General features: G+C 34.9%; 4 protein-coding genes and 2 long non-coding RNA genes across 20 annotated transcripts; 1 reads left to right on the plus strand and 5 right to left on the minus strand.

Moving 5' to 3' along the window:
- Window positions 1–2,013: 2,013 nt before the first annotated feature.
- On the minus strand, window positions 2,014–3,979 carry LOC148600034 (uncharacterized). Its single transcript, XR_015918105.1, has 4 exons — window positions 3,717–3,979; window positions 3,450–3,499; window positions 2,883–2,972; window positions 2,014–2,149 (listed from the first exon to the last, which is right to left on the minus strand). It is a non-coding gene; the product is annotated as an uncharacterized LOC148600034 (long non-coding RNA).
- A 621-nt stretch (window positions 3,980–4,600) lies between these two features.
- LOC148600035 (uncharacterized) lies at window positions 4,601–7,968 on the minus strand. The gene is made up of 2 exons (XM_088557321.1): window positions 6,816–7,968; window positions 4,601–6,451 (listed from the first exon to the last, which is right to left on the minus strand). The coding sequence occupies exons 1-2, from the start codon at window positions 7,091–7,093 to the stop codon at window positions 4,693–4,695; spliced, it is 2,037 nt and encodes a 678-aa protein (XP_088413447.1). The 5' UTR covers window positions 7,094–7,968; the 3' UTR covers window positions 4,601–4,692.
- LOC148600036 (uncharacterized) lies at window positions 4,946–19,176 on the plus strand. Of its 15 annotated transcripts, none has more exons than XR_015917692.1 (10): window positions 4,946–5,087; window positions 6,097–6,267; window positions 6,832–6,968; window positions 9,012–9,157; window positions 10,902–11,038; window positions 13,083–13,228; window positions 14,973–15,109; window positions 17,152–17,297; window positions 18,307–18,460; window positions 19,042–19,176. It is a non-coding gene; the product is annotated as an uncharacterized LOC148600036 (long non-coding RNA). The 15 variants fall into 15 exon arrangements; XR_015917691.1 differs by having other exon boundaries at window positions 6,097–6,250; XR_015917696.1 differs by having other exon boundaries at window positions 6,097–6,196.
- LOC148600037 (uncharacterized) lies at window positions 8,658–12,039 on the minus strand. The gene is made up of 2 exons (XM_088557323.1): window positions 10,886–12,039; window positions 8,658–10,521 (listed from the first exon to the last, which is right to left on the minus strand). Exons 1-2 carry the CDS (start codon window positions 11,413–11,415, stop codon window positions 8,763–8,765), a joined length of 2,289 nt encoding a protein of 762 aa, XP_088413449.1. The 5' UTR covers window positions 11,416–12,039; the 3' UTR covers window positions 8,658–8,762.
- Window positions 12,615–15,600, minus strand: LOC148600038 (uncharacterized). The gene is made up of 2 exons (XM_088557324.1): window positions 14,957–15,600; window positions 12,615–14,592 (listed from the first exon to the last, which is right to left on the minus strand). The coding sequence occupies exons 1-2, from the start codon at window positions 15,421–15,423 to the stop codon at window positions 12,834–12,836; spliced, it is 2,226 nt and encodes a 741-aa protein (XP_088413450.1). The 5' UTR covers window positions 15,424–15,600; the 3' UTR covers window positions 12,615–12,833.
- LOC148600039 (uncharacterized) lies at window positions 16,825–19,492 on the minus strand. The gene is made up of 2 exons (XM_088557325.1): window positions 19,026–19,492; window positions 16,825–18,661 (listed from the first exon to the last, which is right to left on the minus strand). Exons 1-2 carry the CDS (start codon window positions 19,490–19,492, stop codon window positions 16,903–16,905), a joined length of 2,226 nt encoding a protein of 741 aa, XP_088413451.1. The 3' UTR covers window positions 16,825–16,902.
- Between the last annotated feature and the right edge of the window lie 720 nt (window positions 19,493–20,212).

The following is a 20,212-nucleotide window of genomic DNA, read 5'->3' on the forward strand; positions in this document are numbered from 1 at the left end:
GCACTGAATCAAGGAAGGTTTCAAAGTAATCAAAAATATTCATGTAACCAACTTGTAGGCTAAATAAACCGATCAAAACTTAGTCCTTTTAAAGAATAACCATTTGTTTTAGCGCCGTGTATATTTATACAGTCCGTTTATCAATATATATTTTTGGATCTTATTTTGTATTGTTGCTTTTGGTATTCCTGGCTGTACACATATGTTGATGTCCTCAAATTCCTGAACACTTAAATTTGCATATCTTACAAAATATGAATTCCACTGAGAATCACTGACTATTAATATTCGATGAATTTTCAAAGTTAGAATGGATCCACACCTTGAAATTTCAGTTTGGAGATGCATGAAGTAGAAATGAATCCTGTAGACTGGATTGATTGATTGATTGTTGGGGTTTAACGTCCGAGCAGCAATATTTCAGCTATATTCAGACGATGAACATGAAATGGATGATATAATGAACATGAAATGAAAAATGGGATGGGACACAAGGACGATAGGGTCGACAATTTTTGATTGCCACAAGTCAAAAGGGAGGGATGGGTAGGGTCGGGCACCCCAGCCTCCCATGGCGGAGCGCAAAGGTCCCTGCTCTCATCGAACACCACAGCCGGGCCCTTCAACGTGCGAGGAATGTGGCAACCTTCCCAACACGGTACACCACTATGGTTTACAGCTAATCTTTCCATATTACAGCCTGACAACCCCAGCATGCAACACGCCAGGGGTACCCCATTCCACCACCTTGGGCACACATTCCAGTTGCTCTGTGGGCAGAGTGCCCAGCCCCCAGCCAGGTCTCCGAGCACCACCCAGTCACCCCTCACGACAAGCCCAGCGCCGCCGCAGGCCCACCCCCTGACACCCAAACCTGCACGGGGCTCGACAAAGTTTGATTTCCACTAGAAAAAGGGGGATGGGTAAGGTCGTTCAATTTAGCCTCCTGTGACAGAGCGCAAAGGTTCCTACTCCTATTGAATACCACAGCAGGGTTCTTTAACGTGCGAGGAATGTGACATCTTTCCCAAGACGGTGCACCACTATAGTTTGCGGTCAGGTTTTCCGTATTATAGCCTGACAAGCCCAGCATGTAACATGCCAGGGGTACCCCATTCCACCACCTGGGACACACATCCCAGTTGCTCTGTGGGAAGAGCGCCTAACCCTGGCTAGGTTACAGAGCACTATTTAGTTTTTACGACAAGCTTAGCGCTGCTGCAGGCCTATTCTTTTAACACCCAGACCTGCACGGGTCCTTTAGACTGGAGGAAGTTGAATTCAGTAGCCTAATTCAGACAACAATAACATGGAAAAATTTTAGTTTCATGACCAAAAAAAATTCTACATCAAAGTGAGCACAAACAGGGAAAAGTTTTTTTGCTCATTTCTCCCTTGAGATTTGGCCTCTGCAGACTGGAGGAACAAAGGCCTAATCTCAAGGGAGAAATGTGCAAAAAACTTTTCCTTGTTTGTGCTCACTTTAATGTAGAATTTTTTTTGTAATGAAACTAAAATTTGTCCTTGTTATTGTTGTCTGAATTAGGCTACGGTTTAACTCGTTGGAACTGTGCATGTATTTACAACAAATGATTACCTTTCTCTAGGATTTTTTCAGTTCAAATAAGGATAAAAATTCTTGTTGTAAAAATAACTATGCAGTTTAAAGATCATTAAACTAAAATCAAGATTTGAACAATTTAAGATTCCAATTAAGTTGGAAAGTCAATGGTATAGAGATGTGGTGAATACAGGATATATGATATCTTTGTCACAAATGCACTTTGAGTATAAATCCATCTTTTTTCACTCCAAAACAAAAAAGTACTAGTGAACCCATAACCCATAAGTACCACTTTGTTTATGATGAATCACTACTGCTGAGTGTTTTATAGATGTCTGCCTTCAATAGTGTAGGCACATTTCTTTCACTTTTTTCTGCATGAAATATAATTATAATACAAGTAACTCTTATGTTTTGCAAATATGTAAGTGCTAATATATCAGGCTTCATGTTTTTATAGTTTTTTTATTAAGAGATGTTGACATATACATTTACTGCTGCTTTGTAGTGTTCCAGCACAGAAATGGTCTGTTTTACTTTTGCTTTCCTCTCACTTCATCTAGTGAAACTTCTAAGTGATAACCACTGAAAAGAAATCAAGGAAAAAATCATAACAGTGTCTGATATATGCAAAATGTTACACAGTAAATTCATGAAAATGTACATTTATTTCGACTATATGATATGGAGAAACATCCTCTTGTTTGGAAATATTGTTACATGTAATATAATTTTGTGCAAATCAGGCAAAAATAATTAATGGTTGGGTGGTTATAACAGTACCAGGTTTTAACAGGTTTTTAAACCACCTGGTCAATATTCCCACAGAGATCAATACTGGTCAAGTGAAATTTTGCAAACAATATTTCTGTCTTTATTCATAGATTTTTGTCCTACATTAAAAAATGTTAATATAGTATACATTTACTATATTTCAATGTTCTTAGATTTTGTTCTTTTAATAACTCTATAAGCTGTATTTATGATTAAGAAAAAATAAACATTAACAGAAATAATATAACAAACGTTACAAAAATGTACAGTGTATTTCATGAGCACATCTTTGTTTCAATAACTATTAATAACAGGTACCATAAGTAAGAGTAGAAAAGGTTACTTTTCACCTGTCATTGTTAAAACAACATTCCCTCATTACCAGATACATTTTGTAAATCATTAAAAGTGGTTTGAAGTCATGAGTTTAAAACAATAAATTAAAGGCATTTCATTTACCAGACAAAAACCTTCTAAATACAGAAAATGGAAAGCTTGCTATGGATATTGCTTTAGGGCTTCTTCCATGTATGATTTTAGCTACCTGCTGATTTATAATGATGTTTGGACCCCATTTCAAAATGTCTGGATTAATCCCTGAATGTTGATTTATCTATGAGCAATTAATGTCACACTGTAAAGTAGAAAACCAATTAGATACATGTATTACTATATTTCAAGTATCATATTTCATGTACGAAATCTTAAATTGATACTGTACTGCATATGCCAGTAACCATAGATAGAGAACATGCACATGTATTTTTGTGGTTTTCAGTGTAAATTTCTTGTTTACAGACATACAAATGTAAACTGCAAATTTTGCTAAGAAATATGACAACACTGTTCTACACTGTTCTAAAAAAGTATACCTATTACTCGTTTTGAAAATTTTGAATAACTGTGTACGTACAAAGTAAATGAATAAATAATGTATACCTTCAACACTTACTTAGTACATTTTACATGTAAGAATGTCCATGAAAATCTGCTCTTAGAAAAGGTCTACTTTTGGTAGCCTTGATATCCAACACATTTTCAATGCACTTTCATGGACACAGAATTTCTAACATAACTGTCTTTCTTGAGGCATAAAAATCTTGTTTCTTACTTTATTATCTGCATTCAAAATAAATGTATCTGGTATATCTTGACCATGTACTGAAAAGAAACATATTGATAATCATAGTTATGACTCACATGGATATATACACATGTTCATTGTATTACTATTTCTTTAAACTCCATACTGAATTGTACATGCTAAAATGGAAAGTTTTGAATTTCAAGAAGAGATATTATAATTATTGTAGTGTTAAATATATTTCTGAAGTGTAAATAAAATATTTTATTTTAACAATAGAATATTGATCATTACATTCGTACGAACAGGATACAAATGCGCAATTGTTTGTTTACATTCTACCGGGAACTTTTTTACCCCAACATGGTACTGAGTACTGAATACAAGGTGGTACCTGATTGGTTGGATATGGCTTGAAATTTATTTTCATTTCAAAGCTTACCCATTTATGATTGATTTTATTTTGGTAATAATTAATAAAATGTTATAGGGTTGAAATGATTTCTCATAAATGAAATCTAGGTGCTTCATTTTTTTTGCAGTGTATTTTGTGCTGAATTTTCAAGCGTCCATAACAACTGAAATTTAGGTCAACTTTTGCCGCATGACCATGTACTTTTTTTTTGTGCAAATAAAAAGTATGCTTTTCTAGTTTTAGGAACAGAAACTCATTTTCTGCTAATTTGTGTTGTTTTCTTGAAATTAATTTTCATACTACATAGGTACCCTATGGAAAATGCATTACAAATAATTGCGCTCTTGTATCCTATAGAGAATGTGTACTTTCACATTCACTTTTTTCCTTCATCACTGTTTTTTGGTGCTTAGCTTTCCTGCAAACTCTGTGGTGACTTTGATCATTCTTTTTTCAAAATGGATGCTTTTTGGGCTGATATTGAGAAAAAGTTTTTCAGAAAGGCTATTTTAATGGGCAGTGGTAAGGGATGCATTGAATGGATAGGGGCACGGATGTCCAAGTCAGGTTATGGGGTCCAAGTTGTGAAATGGCCTGATGGAGAGGGCAAAAGGGAGGCTGCACACAGGCTTTCCTACATGATAAGGCATAGGATCACAAGGAATGACTTTCAAAAATCTTTTAATGACAAAGAGTGCAGCCATATCTGCCATGAGAAACTGTGTGTCAATCCAGACCACATAGCCATAGAACAAAATGAGTTTAACCAGGAGAGAATTCACTGCAAAAGTAAAGGCCTCTGCTCAAAATCACACAAACCATATTGTTTAATATGTAATTTTATTAATATAAAAACTATTTTCTAACAGAAATTCTCCTTTTCTTGCTTTTTACACTGTAGGAATGGTCTGTGTGTTTGTTTTGAGAAGAAGGTTTCTGTTCTTTTTCACTTTTCAGTAGCAAGTTTTTCTCGTACGCAATAATTTCACTTAATTTTTCATACAGTTTGTACAGTTTTTCACGTTTTTCACTTCTATATTTCTTGTATTCCATTGTTTGCTTATGCTGCTTTTGTAAAATGTCTAATTTCTGCACACTTTTCAGAGCCTGGTAAGCTGTACTCCCAACTGGAATGTCACAGTGTAAGGCACTGCACAACTCAAGGATGGATTCACCTGGACCAAGATTTACACTATGGATGGCTGAGTGTGCCCTTCCAGAATAGTTCTTTTTGTACGTTACATTTGAAGGTAAGGAACGCCTTATGCTACGATTCACACCCTCGACAAAGTTAGTGTTCATATTAAGCCTGGTCTTCTCAAGTGCTTTTGGTCCGAGGCGCTTATTTACTGCGATACGAATAAAATCCATGTTTTCATGGGTATGCATGATTTTGAATGTCTTTGGTAGTAGACTTCTCCTCTTGAGCCACTCACTCTTGCCACATACAAAAGAATATTTCTTGCATAAGTCATGTTTTGCCATGTAGCACCGGATAACTGCATCAACTGTATGAGACATCTTTGATTTAACTCTTTTAAAATTTCCTCCAAATTGCTTAGTACATACAGCAAGTTCAGAATTGCACCTTTCAGTTAAGTCTGTTGCAAAGTTATTCAGTAGCTTTTGGCGTTGCTTTTGTGTCCGTGCTGGCATGATTTTTAGGAGACTTTTGTCTTTCTTCACACTTTTCCGCATATTTTCCGACAAATGCCTGGTATCAATGAAATGCTGAGGCTCAGTTTTTGATTTTCCCTCCTCATACAAATCAACTGCAGCTCTGTAAGCTGAACTGTCTGGGTCAGTAACTAAATAGTCTACTTCTATGTTGTCTTTTAAAAGGTCTTCAAGGCACTCCCTGGCCCATGCATATTCATCACCAATGCTCTTCACCATTGGAATATTAGCACTGCATTCATCTGTACATTCAGAGTGGAGTTGGCCTGAGTCAAAATCAACATCTAGTGAAGAATGCTCTGAACAGAGCTTATTTTTGTCAACCAAATTAACAATATTATGTTTTTTTGTTACATTTTCAGCTGATGTATACACAACCTGATTAGCCGGTTGGAACGGTGTGCGTCCAATTCCTGAGTAGGGTCTGTTGCTGTACATGCCATCCATTTGAACACTAATACATCTTGGATTTTTCTTTCCTCGGAGGCGGTTTATTTCGACTAATTCTTCCCTTCTTCTTTTCATGTCTTTTTTTACAACTTGTACAATGTTTTTATATACTTGATTTGTCCTTCTTTGCAGGCTAGAGGCTGCTGGAGTTGAAATATTGCCACTTAGAAAGATTTTGCGCAAGCTTGTAGGACCAATTGGAGTCTGACTCAGGCCAACTAGTACACCAGTTGTTAGTTTTGAGGGTTTTCTACCCGGTCTGCCGGTTTCAAGTTCCTCATACTGTGTATACATCTTCGAGAAGTATTTACACGATGCGCAAATAAGTCGAAATCTTGATGAGAAACCTCTTTTTTCTTCTTTGTCCAAATCGTATAGTAAAATACCATCACAGTCTGGACTTTTCATCATATGCTCTCTAAATGCGCAATTCCACATGTTTTCTGACTTGTAAAGGCACAGCACTCTGTGGGAATCAGAATTCAACCTGAAAATTAGAAAAGAAACCATATTTAATGTCCTACTAACACTATAGTTATTTCTATATTCAAATGCAATTTAGAGTTATCTCCCCCTTAATTTTAATATTTTTTTAATGGAGCATTTATGTATATTGGGCTGATATCTAGTTGATTTTTTCCTACTTTATAACTTAAATAAAGATTAATTACTATACAAAGTGCAAGAATTTGTGTTCTTGGAAATTAATTTGCAAGTTTTAAGGAAAAAACATCCTAAATAGTTTGAAAATTGTGCACATATGGCATATATTTTTTATTTTTTTTCAAAATCTACATTAATAAACTGTTTGATTGTAAGTTAATTATGTTATTTATTTTTACATGTCCTACCTTTTTTCTTTTTTAGCTCCTTTCTTAGATTTCCTAGCAACAGGAACAGATTTAGATTTTGGTCGCAGTAACTTGGCCGCACGACTGGACCGCTCTGCCTTCTCCTCTGGATCAGTGTATGGATCATTAACAACCAGTTCATGAGTTTTCCTTGTAAGTCTAATGTATTTAGGTGTTTCTAAGTCACTTTTCACTGTTGAAAGTTTAGTCCTTGCTTTGTTGTGAGGTAAATTCCCAGATTTAAATGTGTATTTATTTCCTTTTTTGAATCCTGACATTTTATAAATTTGAAATGTTGACTCTATTAATTTAGCTTTGATAAGTGTTGGTGTGCTCTGATGCAAGTTTATTTTATACCCTTGTTTTGCAGTACAAGTTGATGTGAAAAGTTCAGTCTTTGCACTATTTACAGGATAAACAACAGGTGCCCCACCCCTTCAAACATATAAAATTCTTCAAAGATGCCATTTGATGATCTTATGGCTCTTCTATAATTATCATGATGACAAGCAAAATTTGTTGCTGTCATTCTGGTACCTCTTATCACCAACAATTAAAAATTACATGATAAAGTTAGAAAGTGCATCTTCATTTCACTTAATTTAGAAAGTTTTAAGGAAAATTTCCAACTTTTGGCCATTTTTTTGTATTTTTACTATTAGAAGGGTAGATTCTACTCTTAAAAAATTTAGATTTCAACTTGTACATGCATAGAAGGAGTATTGCTTAAAGTATTGGAAAACATAAGTCATAATAATTTCTAAGATATTTTAATAAGAAATTTTTCCATTTTTAATTTTTTATTTTTGCTTTCTGTGGAAATTTTTCATCACTGGCCGCAAACTCGCACTCCAAACTAAAAAGGGAATATCTCGACTAAACTTTAACGGATTTTCACCTAACTTGGTTTCTGTACTTGTAATTAGATGTGCTTTATGAATGCGAACTTGAGTACTGATTCTTAACCGCTTCATGTTTTCTATAGGATACAAATGCGCAATTGTTTGTTTACATTCTACCGGGAACTTTTTTACCCCAACATGGTACTGAGTACTGAATACAAGGTGGTACCTGATTGGTTGGATATGGCTTGAAATTTATTTTCATTTCAAAGCTTACCCATTTATGATTGATTTTATTTTGGTAATAATTAATAAAATGTTATGGGGTTGAAATGATTTCTCATAAATGAAATCTAGGTGCTTCATTTTTTTTGCAGTGTATTTTGTGCTGAATTTTCAAGCGTCCATAACAACTGAAATTTAGGTCAACTTTTGCCGCATGACCATGTACTTTTTTTTTGTGCAAATAAAAAGTATGCTTTTCTAGTTTTAGGAACAGAAACTCATTTTCTGCTAATTTGTGTTGTTTTCTTGAAATTAATTTTCATACTACATAGGTACCCTATGGAAAATGCATTACAAATAATTGCGCTCTTGTATCCTATAGAGAATGTGTACTTTCACATTCACTTTTTTCCTTCATCACTGTTTTTTGGTGCTTAGCTTTCCTGCAAACTCTGTGGTGACTTTGATCATTCTTTTTTCAAAATGGATGCTTTTTGGGCTGATATTGAGAAAAAGTTTTTCAGAAAGGCTATTTTAATGGGCAGTGGTAAGGGATGCATTGAATGGATAGGGGCACGGATGTCCAAGTCAGGTTATGGGGTCCAAGTTGTGAAATGGCCTGATGGAGAGGGCAAAAGGGAGGCTGCACACAGGCTTTCCTACATGATAAGGCATAGGATCACAAGGAATGACTTTCAAAAATCTTTTAATGACAAAGAGTGCAGCCATATCTGCCATGAGAAACTGTGTGTCAATCCAGACCACATAGCCATAGAACAAAATGAGTTTAACCAGGAGAGAATTCACTGCAAAAGTAAAGGCCTCTGCTCAAAATCACACAAACCATATTGTTTAATATGTAATTTTATTAATATAAAAACTATTTTCTAACAGAAATTCTCCTTTTCTTGCTTTTTACACTGTAGGAATGGTCTGTGTGTTTGTTTTGAGAAGAAGGTTTCTGTTCTTTTTCACTTTTCAGTAGCAAGTTTTTCTCGTACGCAATAATTTCACTTAATTTTTCATACAGTTTGTACAGTTTTTCACGTTTTTCACTTCTATATTTCTTGTATTCCATTGTTTGCTTATGCTGCTTTTGTAAAATGTCTAATTTCTGCACACTTTTCAGAGCCTGGTAAGCTGTACTCCCAACTGGAATGTCACAGTGTAAGGCACTGCACAACTCAAGGATGGATTCACCTGGACCAAGATTTACACTATGGATGGCTGAGTGTGCCCTTCCAGAATAGTTCTTTTTGTACGTTACATTTGAAGGTAAGGAACGCCTTATGCTACGATTCACACCCTCGACAAAGTTAGTGTTCATATTAAGCCTGGTCTTCTCAAGTGCTTTTGGTCCGAGGCGCTTATTTACTGCGATACGAATAAAATCCATGTTTTCATGGGTATGCATGATTTTGAATGTCTTTGGTAGTAGACTTCTCCTCTTGAGCCACTCACTCTTGCCACATACAAAAGAATATTTCTTGCATAAGTCATGTTTTGCCATGTAGCACCGGATAACTGCATCAACTGTATGAGACATCTTTGATTTAACTCTTTTAAAATTTCCTCCAAATTGCTTAGTACATACAGCAAGTTCAGAATTGCACCTTTCAGTTAAGTCTGTTGCAAAGTTATTCAGTAGCTTTTGGCGTTGCTTTTGTGTCCGTGCTGGCATGATTTTTAGGAGACTTTTGTCTTTCTTCACACTTTTCCGCATATTTTCCGACAAATGCCTGGTATCAATGAAATGCTGAGGCTCAGTTTTTGATTTTCCCTCCTCATACAAATCAACTGCAGCTCTGTAAGCTGAACTGTCTGGGTCAGTAACTAAATAGTCTACTTCTATGTTGTCTTTTAAAAGGTCTTCAAGGCACTCCCTGGCCCATGCATATTCATCACCAATGCTCTTCACCATTGGAATATTAGCACTGCATTCATCTGTACATTCAGAGTGGAGTTGGCCTGAGTCAAAATCAACATCTAGTGAAGAATGCTCTGAACAGAGCTTATTTTTGTCAACCAAATTAACAATATTATGTTTTTTTGTTACATTTTCAGCTGATGTATACACAACCTGATTAGCCGGTTGGAACGGTGTGCGTCCAATTCCTGAGTAGGGTCTGTTGCTGTACATGCCATCCATTTGAACACTAATACATCTTGGATTTTTCTTTCCTCGGAGGCGGTTTATTTCGACTAATTCTTCCCTTCTTCTTTTCATGTCTTTTTTTACAACTTGTACAATGTTTTTATATACTTGATTTGTCCTTCTTTGCAGGCTAGAGGCTGCTGGAGTTGAAATATTGCCACTTAGAAAGATTTTGCGCAAGCTTGTAGGACCAATTGGAGTCTGACTCAGGCCAACTAGTACACCAGTTGTTAGTTTTGAGGGTTTTCTACCCGGTCTGCCAGTTTCAAGTTCCTCATACTGTGTATACATCTTCGAGAAGTATTTACACGATGCGCAAATAAGTCGAAATCTTGATGAGAAACCTCTTTTTTCTTCTTTGTCCAAATCGTATAGTAAAATACCATCACAGTCTGGACTTTTCATCATATGCTCTCTAAATGCGCAATTCCACATGTTTTCTGACTTGTAAAGGCACAGCACTCTGTGGGAATCAGAATTCAACCTGAAAATTAGAAAAGAAACCATATTTAATGTCCTACTAACACTATAGTTATTTCTATATTCAAATGCAATTTAGAGTTATCTCCCCCTTAATTTTAATATTTTTTTAATGGAGCATTTATGTATATTGGGCTGATATCTAGTTGATTTTTTCCTACTTTATAACTTAAATAAAGATTAATTACTATACAAAGTGCAAGAATTTGTGTTCTTGGAAATTAATTTGCAAGTTTTAAGGAAAAAACATCCTAAATAGTTTGAAAATTGTGCACATATGGCATATATTTTTTATTTTTTTTCAAAATCTACATTAATAAACTGTTTGATTGTAAGTTAATTATGTTATTTATTTTTACATGTCCTACCTTTTTTCTTTTTTAGCTCCTTTCTTAGATTTCCTAGCAACAGGAACAGATTTAGATTTTGGTCGCAGTAACTTGGCCGCACGACTGGACCGCTCTGCCTTCTCCTCTGGATCAGTGTATGGATCATTAACAACCAGTTCATGAGTTTTCCTTGTAAGTCTAATGTATTTAGGTGTTTCTAAGTCACTTTTCACTGTTGAAAGTTTAGTCCTTGCTTTGTTGTGAGGTAAATTCCCAGATTTAAATGTGTATTTATTTCCTTTTTTGAATCCTGACATTTTATAAATTTGAAATGTTGACTCTATTAATTTAGCTTTGATAAGTGTTGGTGTGCTCTGATGCAAGTTTATTTTATACCCTTGTTTTGCAGTACAAGTTGATGTGAAAAGTTCAGTCTTTGCACTATTTACAGGATAAACAACAGGTGCCCCCCCCCCTTCAAACATATAAAATTCTTCAAAGATGCCATTTGATGATCTTATGGCTCTTCTATAATTATCATGATGACAAGCAAAATTTGTTGCTGTCATTCTGGTACCTCTTATCACCAACAATTAAAAATTACATGATAAAGTTAGAAAGTGCATCTTCATTTCACTTAATTTAGAAAGTTTTAAGGAAAATTTCCAACTTTTGGCCATTTTTTTGTATTTTTACTATTAGAAGGGTAGATTCTACTCTTAAAAAATTTAGATTTCAACTTGTACATGCATAGAAGGAGTATTGCTTAAAGTATTGGAAAACATAAGTCATAATAATTTCTAAGATATTTTAATAAGAAATTTTTCCATTTTTAATTTTTTATTTTTGCTTTCTGTGGAAATTTTTCATCACTGGCCGCAAACTCGCACTCCAAACTAAAAAGGGAATATCTCGACTAAACTTTAACGGATTTTCACCTAACTTGGTTTCTGTACTTGTAATTAGATGTGCTTTATGAATGCGAACTTGAGTACTGATTCTTAACCGCTTCATGTTTTCTATAGGATACAAATGCGCAATTGTTTGTTTACATTCTACCGGGAACTTTTTTACCCCAACATGGTACTGAGTACTGAATACAAGGTGGTACCTGATTGGTTGGATATGGCTTGAAATTTATTTTCATTTCAAAGCTTACCCATTTATGATTGATTTTATTTTGGTAATAATTAATAAAATGTTATGGGGTTGAAATGATTTCTCATAAATGAAATCTAGGTGCTTCATTTTTTTTGCAGTGTATTTTGTGCTGAATTTTCAAGCGTCCATAACAACTGAAATTTAGGTCAACTTTTGCCGCATGACCATGTACTTTTTTTTTGTGCAAATAAAAAGTATGCTTTTCTAGTTTTAGGAACAGAAACTCATTTTCTGCTAATTTGTGTTGTTTTCTTGAAATTAATTTTCATACTACATAGGTACCCTATGGAAAATGCATTACAAATAATTGCGCTCTTGTATCCTATAGAGAATGTGTACTTTCACATTCACTTTTTTCCTTCATCACTGTTTTTTGGTGCTTAGCTTTCCTGCAAACTCTGTGGTGACTTTGATCATTCCTTTTTCAAAATGGATGCTTTTTGGGCTGATATTGAGAAAAAGTTTTTCAAAAAGGCTATTTTAATGGGCAGTGGTAAGGGATGCATTGAATGGATAGGGGCACGGAAGTCCAAGTCAGGTTATGGGGTCCAAGTTGTGAAATGGCCTGATGGAGAGGGTAAAAGGGAGGCTGCACACAGGCTTTCCTACATGATAAGGCATAGGATCACAAGGAATGACTTTCAAAAATCTTTTAATGACAAAGAGTGCAGCCATATCTGCCATGAGAAACTGTGTGTCAATCCAGACCACATAGCCATAGAACAAAATGAGTTTAACCAGGAGAGAATTCACTGCAAAAGTAAAGGCCTCTGCTCAAAATCACACAAACCATATTGTTTAATATGTAATTTTATTAATATAAAAACTATTTTCTAACAGAAATTCTCCTTTTCTTGCTTTTTACACTGTAGGAATGGTCTGTGTGTTTGTTTTGAGAAGAAGGTTTCTGTTCTTTTTCACTTTTCAGTAGCAAGTTTTTCTCGTACGCAATAATTTCACTTAATTTTTCATACAGTTTGTACAGTTTTTCACGTTTTTCACTTCTGTATTTCTTGTATTCCATTGTTTGCTTATGCTGCTTTTGTAAAATGTCTAATTTCTGCACACTTTTCAGAGCCTGGTAAGCTGTACTCCCAACTGGAATGTCACAGTGTAAGGCACTGCACAACTCAAGGATGGATTCACCTGGACCAAGATTTACACTATGGATGGCTGAGTGTGCCCTTCCAGAATAGTTCTTTTTGTACGTTACATTTGAAGGTAAGGAACGCCTTATGCTACGATTCACACCCTCGACAAAGTTAGTGTTCATATTAAGCCTGGTCTTCTCAAGTGCTTTTGGTCCGAGGCGCTTATTTACTGCGATACGAATAAAATCCATGTTTTCATGGGTATGCATGATTTTGAATGTCTTTGGTAGTAGACTTCTCCTCTTGAGCCACTCACTCTTGCCACATACAAAAGAATATTTCTTGCATAAGTCATGTTTTGCCATGTAGCACCGGATAACTGCATCAACTGTATGAGACATCTTTGATTTAACTCTTTTAAAATTTCCTCCAAATTGCTTAGTACATACAGCAAGTTCAGAATTGCACCTTTCAGTTAAGTCTGTTGCAGAGTTATTCAGTAGCTTTTGGCGTTGCTTTTGTGTCCGTGCTGGCATGATTTTTAGGAGACTTTTGTCTTTCTTCACACTTTTCCGCATATTTTCCGACAAATGCCTGGTATCAATGAAATGCTGAGGCTCAGTTTTTGATTTTCCCTCCTCATACAAATCAACTGCAGCTCTGTAAGCTGAACTGTCTGGGTCAGTAACTAAATAGTCTACTTCTATGTTGTCTTTTAAAAGGTCTTCAAGGCACTCCCTGGCCCATGCATATTCATCACCAATGCTCTTCACCATTGGAATATTAGCACTGCATTCATCTGTACATTCAGAGTGGAGTTGGCCTGAGTCAAAATCAACATCTAGTGAAGAATGCTCTGAACAGAGCTTATTTTTGTCAACCAAATTAACAATATTATGTTTTTTTGTTACATTTTCAGCTGATGTATACACAACCTGATTAGCCGGTTGGAACGGTGTGCGTCCAATTCCTGAGTAGGGTCTGTTGCTGTACATGCCATCCATTTGAACACTAATACATCTTGGATTTTTCTTTCCTCGGAGGCGGTTTATTTCGACTAATTCTTCCCTTCTTCTTTTCATGTCTTTTTTTACAACTTGTACAATGTTTTTATATACTTGATTTGTCCTTCTTTGCAGGCTAGAGGCTGCTGGAGTTGAAATATTGCCACTTAGAAAGATTTTGCGCAAGCTTGTAGGACCAATTGGAGTCTGACTCAGGCCAACTAGTACACCAGTTGTTAGTTTTGAGGGTTTTCTACCCGGTCTGCCGGTTTCAAGTTCCTCATACTGTGTATACATCTTCGAGAAGTATTTACACGATGCGCAAATAAGTCGAAATCTTGATGAGAAACCTCTTTTTTCTTCTTTGTCCAAATCGTATAGTAAAATACCATCACAGTCTGGACTTTTCATCATATGCTCTCTAAATGCGCAATTCCACATGTTTTCTGACTTGTAAAGGCACAGCACTCTGTGGGAATCAGAATTCAACCTGAAAATTAGAAAAGAAACCATATTTAATGTCCTACTAACACTATAGTTATTTCTATATTCAAATGCAATTTAGAGTTATCTCCCCCTTAATTTTAATATTTTTTTAATGGAGCATTTATGTATATTGGGCTGATATCTAGTTGATTTTTTCCTACTTTATAACTTAAATAAAGATTAATTACTATACAAAGTGCAAGAATTTGTGTTCTTGGAAATTAATTTGCAAGTTTTAAGGAAAAAACATCCTAAATAGTTTGAAAATTGTGCACATATGGCATATATTTTTTATTTTTTTTCAAAATCTACATTAATAAACTGTTTGATTGTAAGTTAATTATGTTATTTATTTTTACATGTCCTACCTTTTTTCTTTTTTAGCTCCTTTCTTAGATTTCCTAGCAACAGGAACAGATTTAGATTTTGGTCGCAGTAACTTGGCCGCACGACTGGACCGCTCTGCCTTCTCCTCTGGATCAGTGTATGGATCATTAACAACCAGTTCATGAGTTTTCCTTGTAAGTCTAATGTATTTAGGTGTTTCTAAGTCACTTTTCACTGTTGAAAGTTTAGTCCTTGCTTTGTTGTGAGGTAAATTCCCAGATTTAAATGTGTATTTATTTCCTTTTTTGAATCCTGACATTTTATAAATTTGAAATGTTGACTCTATTAATTTAGCTTTGATAAGTGTTGGTGTGCTCTGATGCAAGTTTATTTTATACCCTTGTTTTGCAGTACAAGTTGATGTGAAAAGTTCAGTCTTTGCACTATTTACAGGATAAACAACAGGTGCCCCCCCCTTCAAACATATAAAATTCTTCAAAGATGCCATTTGATGATCTTATGGCTCTTCTATAATTATCATGATGACAAGCAAAATTTGTTGCTGTCATTCTGGTACCTCTTATCACCAACAATTAAAAATTACATGATAAAGTTAGAAAGTGCATCTTCATTTCACTTAATTTAGAAAGTTTTAAGGAAAATTTCCAACTTTTGGCCATTTTTTTGTATTTTTACTATTAGAAGGGTAGATTCTACTCTTAAAAAATTTAGATTTCAACTTGTACATGCATAGAAGGAGTATTGCTTAAAGTATTGGAAAACATAAGTCATAATAATTTCTAAGATATTTTAATAAGAAATTTTTCCATTTTTAATTTTTTATTTTTGCTTTCTGTGGAAATTTTTCATCACTGGCCGCAAACTCGCACTCCAAACTAAAAAGGGAATATCTCGACTAAACTTTAACGGATTTTCACCTAACTTGGTTTCTGTACTTGTAATTAGATGTGCTTTATGAATGCGAACTTGAGTACTGATTCTTAACCGCTTCATGTTTTCTATAGGATACAAATGCGCAATTGTTTGTTTACATTCTACCGGGAACTTTTTTACCCCAACATGGTACTGAGTACTGAATACAAGGTGGTACCTGATTGGTTGGATATGGCTTGAAATTTATTTTCATTTCAAAGCTTACCCATTTATGATTGATTTTATTTTGGTAATAATTAATAAAATGTTATAGGGTTGAAATGATTTCTCATAAATGAAATCTAGGTGCTTCATTTTTTTTGCAGTGTATTTTGTGCTGAATTTTCAAGAGTCCATAACAACTGAAATTTAGGTCAACTTTTGCCGCATGACCATGTACTTTTTTTTTGTGCAAATAAAAAGTATGCTTTTCTAGTTTTAGGAACAGAAACTCATTTTCTGCTAATTTGTGTTGTTTTCTTGAAATTAATTTTCAAACTACATAGGTACCCTATGGAAAATGCATTACAAATAATTGCGCTCTTGTATCCTATAGAGAATGTGTACTTTCACATTCACTTTTTTCCTTCATCACTGTTTTTTGGTGCTTAGCTTTCCTGCAAACTCTGTGGTGACTTTGATCATTCCTTTTTCAAAATGGATGCTTTTTGGGCTGATATTGAGAAAAAGTTTTTCAAAAAGGCTATTTTAATGGGCAGTGGTAAGGGATGCATTGAATGGATAGGGGCACGGAAGTCCAAGTCAGGTTATGGGGTCCAAGTTGTGAAATGGCCTGATGGAGAGGGCAAAAGGGAGGCTGCACACAGGCTTTCCTACATGATAAGGCATAGGATCACAAGGGATGACTTTCAAAAATCTTTTAATGACAAAGAGTGCAGCCATATCTGCCATGAGAAACTGTGTGTCAATCCAGACCACATAGCCATAGAACAAAATGAGTTTAACCAGGAGAGAATTCACTGCAAAAGTAAAGGCCTCTGCTCAAAATCACACAAACCATATTGTTTAATATGTAATTTTATTAATATAAAAACTATTTTCTAACAGAAATTCTCCTTTTCTTGCTTTTTACACTGTAGGAATGGTCTGTGTGTTTGTTTTGAGAAGAAGGTTTCTGTTCTTTTTCACTTTTCAGTAGCAAGTTTTTCTCGTACGCAATAATTTCACTTAATTTTTCATACAGTTTGTACAGTTTTTCACGTTTTTCACTTCTGTATTTCTTGTATTCCATTGTTTGCTTATGCTGCTTTTGTAAAATGTCTAATTTCTGCACACTTTTCAGAGCCTGGTAAGCTGTACTCCCAACTGGAATGTCACAGTGTAAGGCACTGCACAACTCAAGGATGGATTCACCTGGACCAAGATTTACACTATAGATGGCTGAGTGTGCCCTTCCAGAATAGTTCTTTTTGTACGTTACATTTGAAGGTAAGGAACGCCTTATGCTACGATTCACACCCTCGACAAAGTTAGTGTTCATATTAAGCCTGGTCTTCTCAAGTGCTTTTGGTCCGAGGCGCTTATTTACTGCGATACGAATAAAATCCATGTTTTCATGGGTATGCATGATTTTGAATGTCTTTGGTAGTAGACTTCTCCTCTTGAGCCACTCACTCTTGCCACATACAAAAGAATATTTCTTGCATAAGTCATGTTTTGCCATGTAGCACCGGATAACTGCATCAACTGTATGAGACATCTTTGATTTAACTCTTTTAAAATTTCCTCCAAATTGCTTAGTACATACAGCAAGTTCAGAATTGCACCTTTCAGTTAAGTCTGTTGCAAAGTTATTCAGTAGCTTTTGGCGTTGCTTTTGTGTCCGTGCTGGCATGATTTTTAGGAGACTTTTGTCTTTCTTCACACTTTTCCGCATATTTTCCGACAAATGCCTGGTATCAATGAAATGCTGAGGCTCAGTTTTTGATTTTCCCTCCTCATACAAATCAACTGCAGCTCTGTAAGCTGAACTGTCTGGGTCAGTAACTAAATAGTCTACTTCTATGTTGTCTTTTAAAAGGTCTTCAAGGCACTCCCTGGCCCATGCATATTCATCACCAATGCTCTTCACCATTGGAATATTAGCACTGCATTCATCTGTACATTCAGAGTGGAGTTGGCCTGAGTCAAAATCAACATCTAGTGAAGAATGCTCTGAACAGAGCTTATTTTTGTCAACCAAATTAACAATATTATGTTTTTTTGTTACATTTTCAGCTGATGTATACACAACCTGATTAGCCGGTTGGAACGGTGTGCGTCCAATTCCTGAGTAGGGTCTGTTGCTGTACATGCCATCCATTTGAACACTAATACATCTTGGATTTTTCTTTCCTCGGAGGCGGTTTATTTCGACTAATTCTTCCCTTCTTCTTTTCATGTCTTTTTTTACAACTTGTACAATGTTTTTATATACTTGATTTGTCCTTCTTTGCAGGCTAGAGGCTGCTGGAGTTGAAATATTGCCACTTAGAAAGATTTTGCGCAAGCTTGTAGGACCAATTGGAGTCTGACTCAGGCCAACTAGTACACCAGTTGTTAGTTTTGAGGGTTTTCTACCCGGTCTGCCGGTTTCAAGTTCCTCATACTGTGTATACATCTTCGAGAAGTATTTACACGATGCGCAAATAAGTTGAAATCTTGATGAGAAACCTCTTTTTTCTTCTTTGTCCAAATCGTATAGTAAAATACCATCACAGTCTGGACTTTTCATCATATGCTCTCTAAATGCGCAATTCCACATGTTTTCTGACTTGTAAAGGCACAGCACTCTGTGGGAATCAGAATTCAACCTGAAAATTAGAAAAGAAACCATATTTAATGTCCTACTAACACTATAGTTATTTCTATATTCAAATGCAATTTAGAGTTATCTCCCCCTTAATTTTAATATTTTTTTAATGGAGCATTTATGTATATTGGGCTGATATCTAGTTGATTTTTTCCTACTTTATAACTTAAATAAAGATTAATTACTATACAAAGTGCAAGAATTTGTGTTCTTGGAAATTAATTTGCAAGTTTTAAGGAAAAAACATCCTAAATAGTTTGAAAATTGTGCACATATGGCATATATTTTTTATTTTTTTTCAAAATCTACATTAATAAACTGTTTGATTGTAAGTTAATTATGTTATTTATTTTTACATGTCCTACCTTTTTTCTTTTTTAGCTCCTTTCTTAGATTTCCTAGCAACAGGAACAGATTTAGATTTTGGTCGCAGTAACTTGGCCGCACGACTGGACCGCTCTGCCTTCTCCTCTGGATCAGTGTATGGATCATTAACAACCAGTTCATGAGTTTTCCTTGTAAGTCTAATGTATTTAGGTGTTTCTAAGTCACTTTTCACTGTTGAAAGTTTAGTCCTTGCTTTGTTGTGAGGTAAATTCCCAGATTTAAATGTGTATTTATTTCCTTTTTTGAATCCTGACATTTTATAAATTTGAAATGTTGACTCTATTAATTTAGCTTTGATAAGTGTTGGTGTGCTCTGATGCAAGTTTATTTTATACCCTTGTTTTGCAGTACAAGTTGATGTGAAAAGTTCAGTCTTTGCACTATTTACAGGATAAACAACAGGTGCCCCCCCCTTCAAACATATAAAATTCTTCAAAGATGCCATTTGATGATCTTATGGCTCTTCTATAATTATCATGATGACAAGCAAAATTTGTTGCTGTCATTCTGGTACCTCTTATCACCAACAATTAAAAATTACATGATAAAGTTAGAAAGTGCATCTTCATTTCACTTAATTTAGAAAGTTTTAAGGAAAATTTCCAACTTTTGGCCATTTTTTTGTATTTTTACTATTAGAAGGGTAGATTCTACTCTTAAAAAATTTAGATTTCAACTTGTACATGCATAGAAGGAGTATTGCTTAAAGTATTGGAAAACATAAGTCATAATAATTTCTAAGATATTTTAATAAGAAATTTTTCCATTTTTAATTTTTTATTTTTGCTTTCTGTGGAAATTTTTCATCACTGGCCGCAAACTCGCACTCCAAACTAAAAAGGGAATATCTCGACTAAACTTTAACGGATTTTCACCTAACTTGGTTTCTGTACTTGTAATTAGATGTGCTTTATGAATGCGAACTTGAGTACTGATTCTTAACCGCTTCATGTTTTCTATAGGATACAAATGCGCAATTATTTGTTTACATTCTACTGGGAACTTTTTTACCCCAACATGGTACTGAGTACTGAATACAAGGTGGTACCTGATTGGTTGGATATGGCTTGAAATTTATTTTCATTTCAAAGCTTACCCATTTATGATTGATTTTATTTTGGTAATAATTAATAAAATGTTATAGGGTTGAAATGATTTCTCATAA

Source organism: Perna viridis, chromosome 13, assembly GCF_037379345.1.
Source record: "Perna viridis isolate PV_CMFRI_1.1 ecotype Kerala chromosome 13, ASM3737934v1, whole genome shotgun sequence".
In the NCBI taxonomy this organism is placed as follows: Eukaryota; Metazoa; Mollusca; class Bivalvia; order Mytilida; family Mytilidae; genus Perna; species Perna viridis.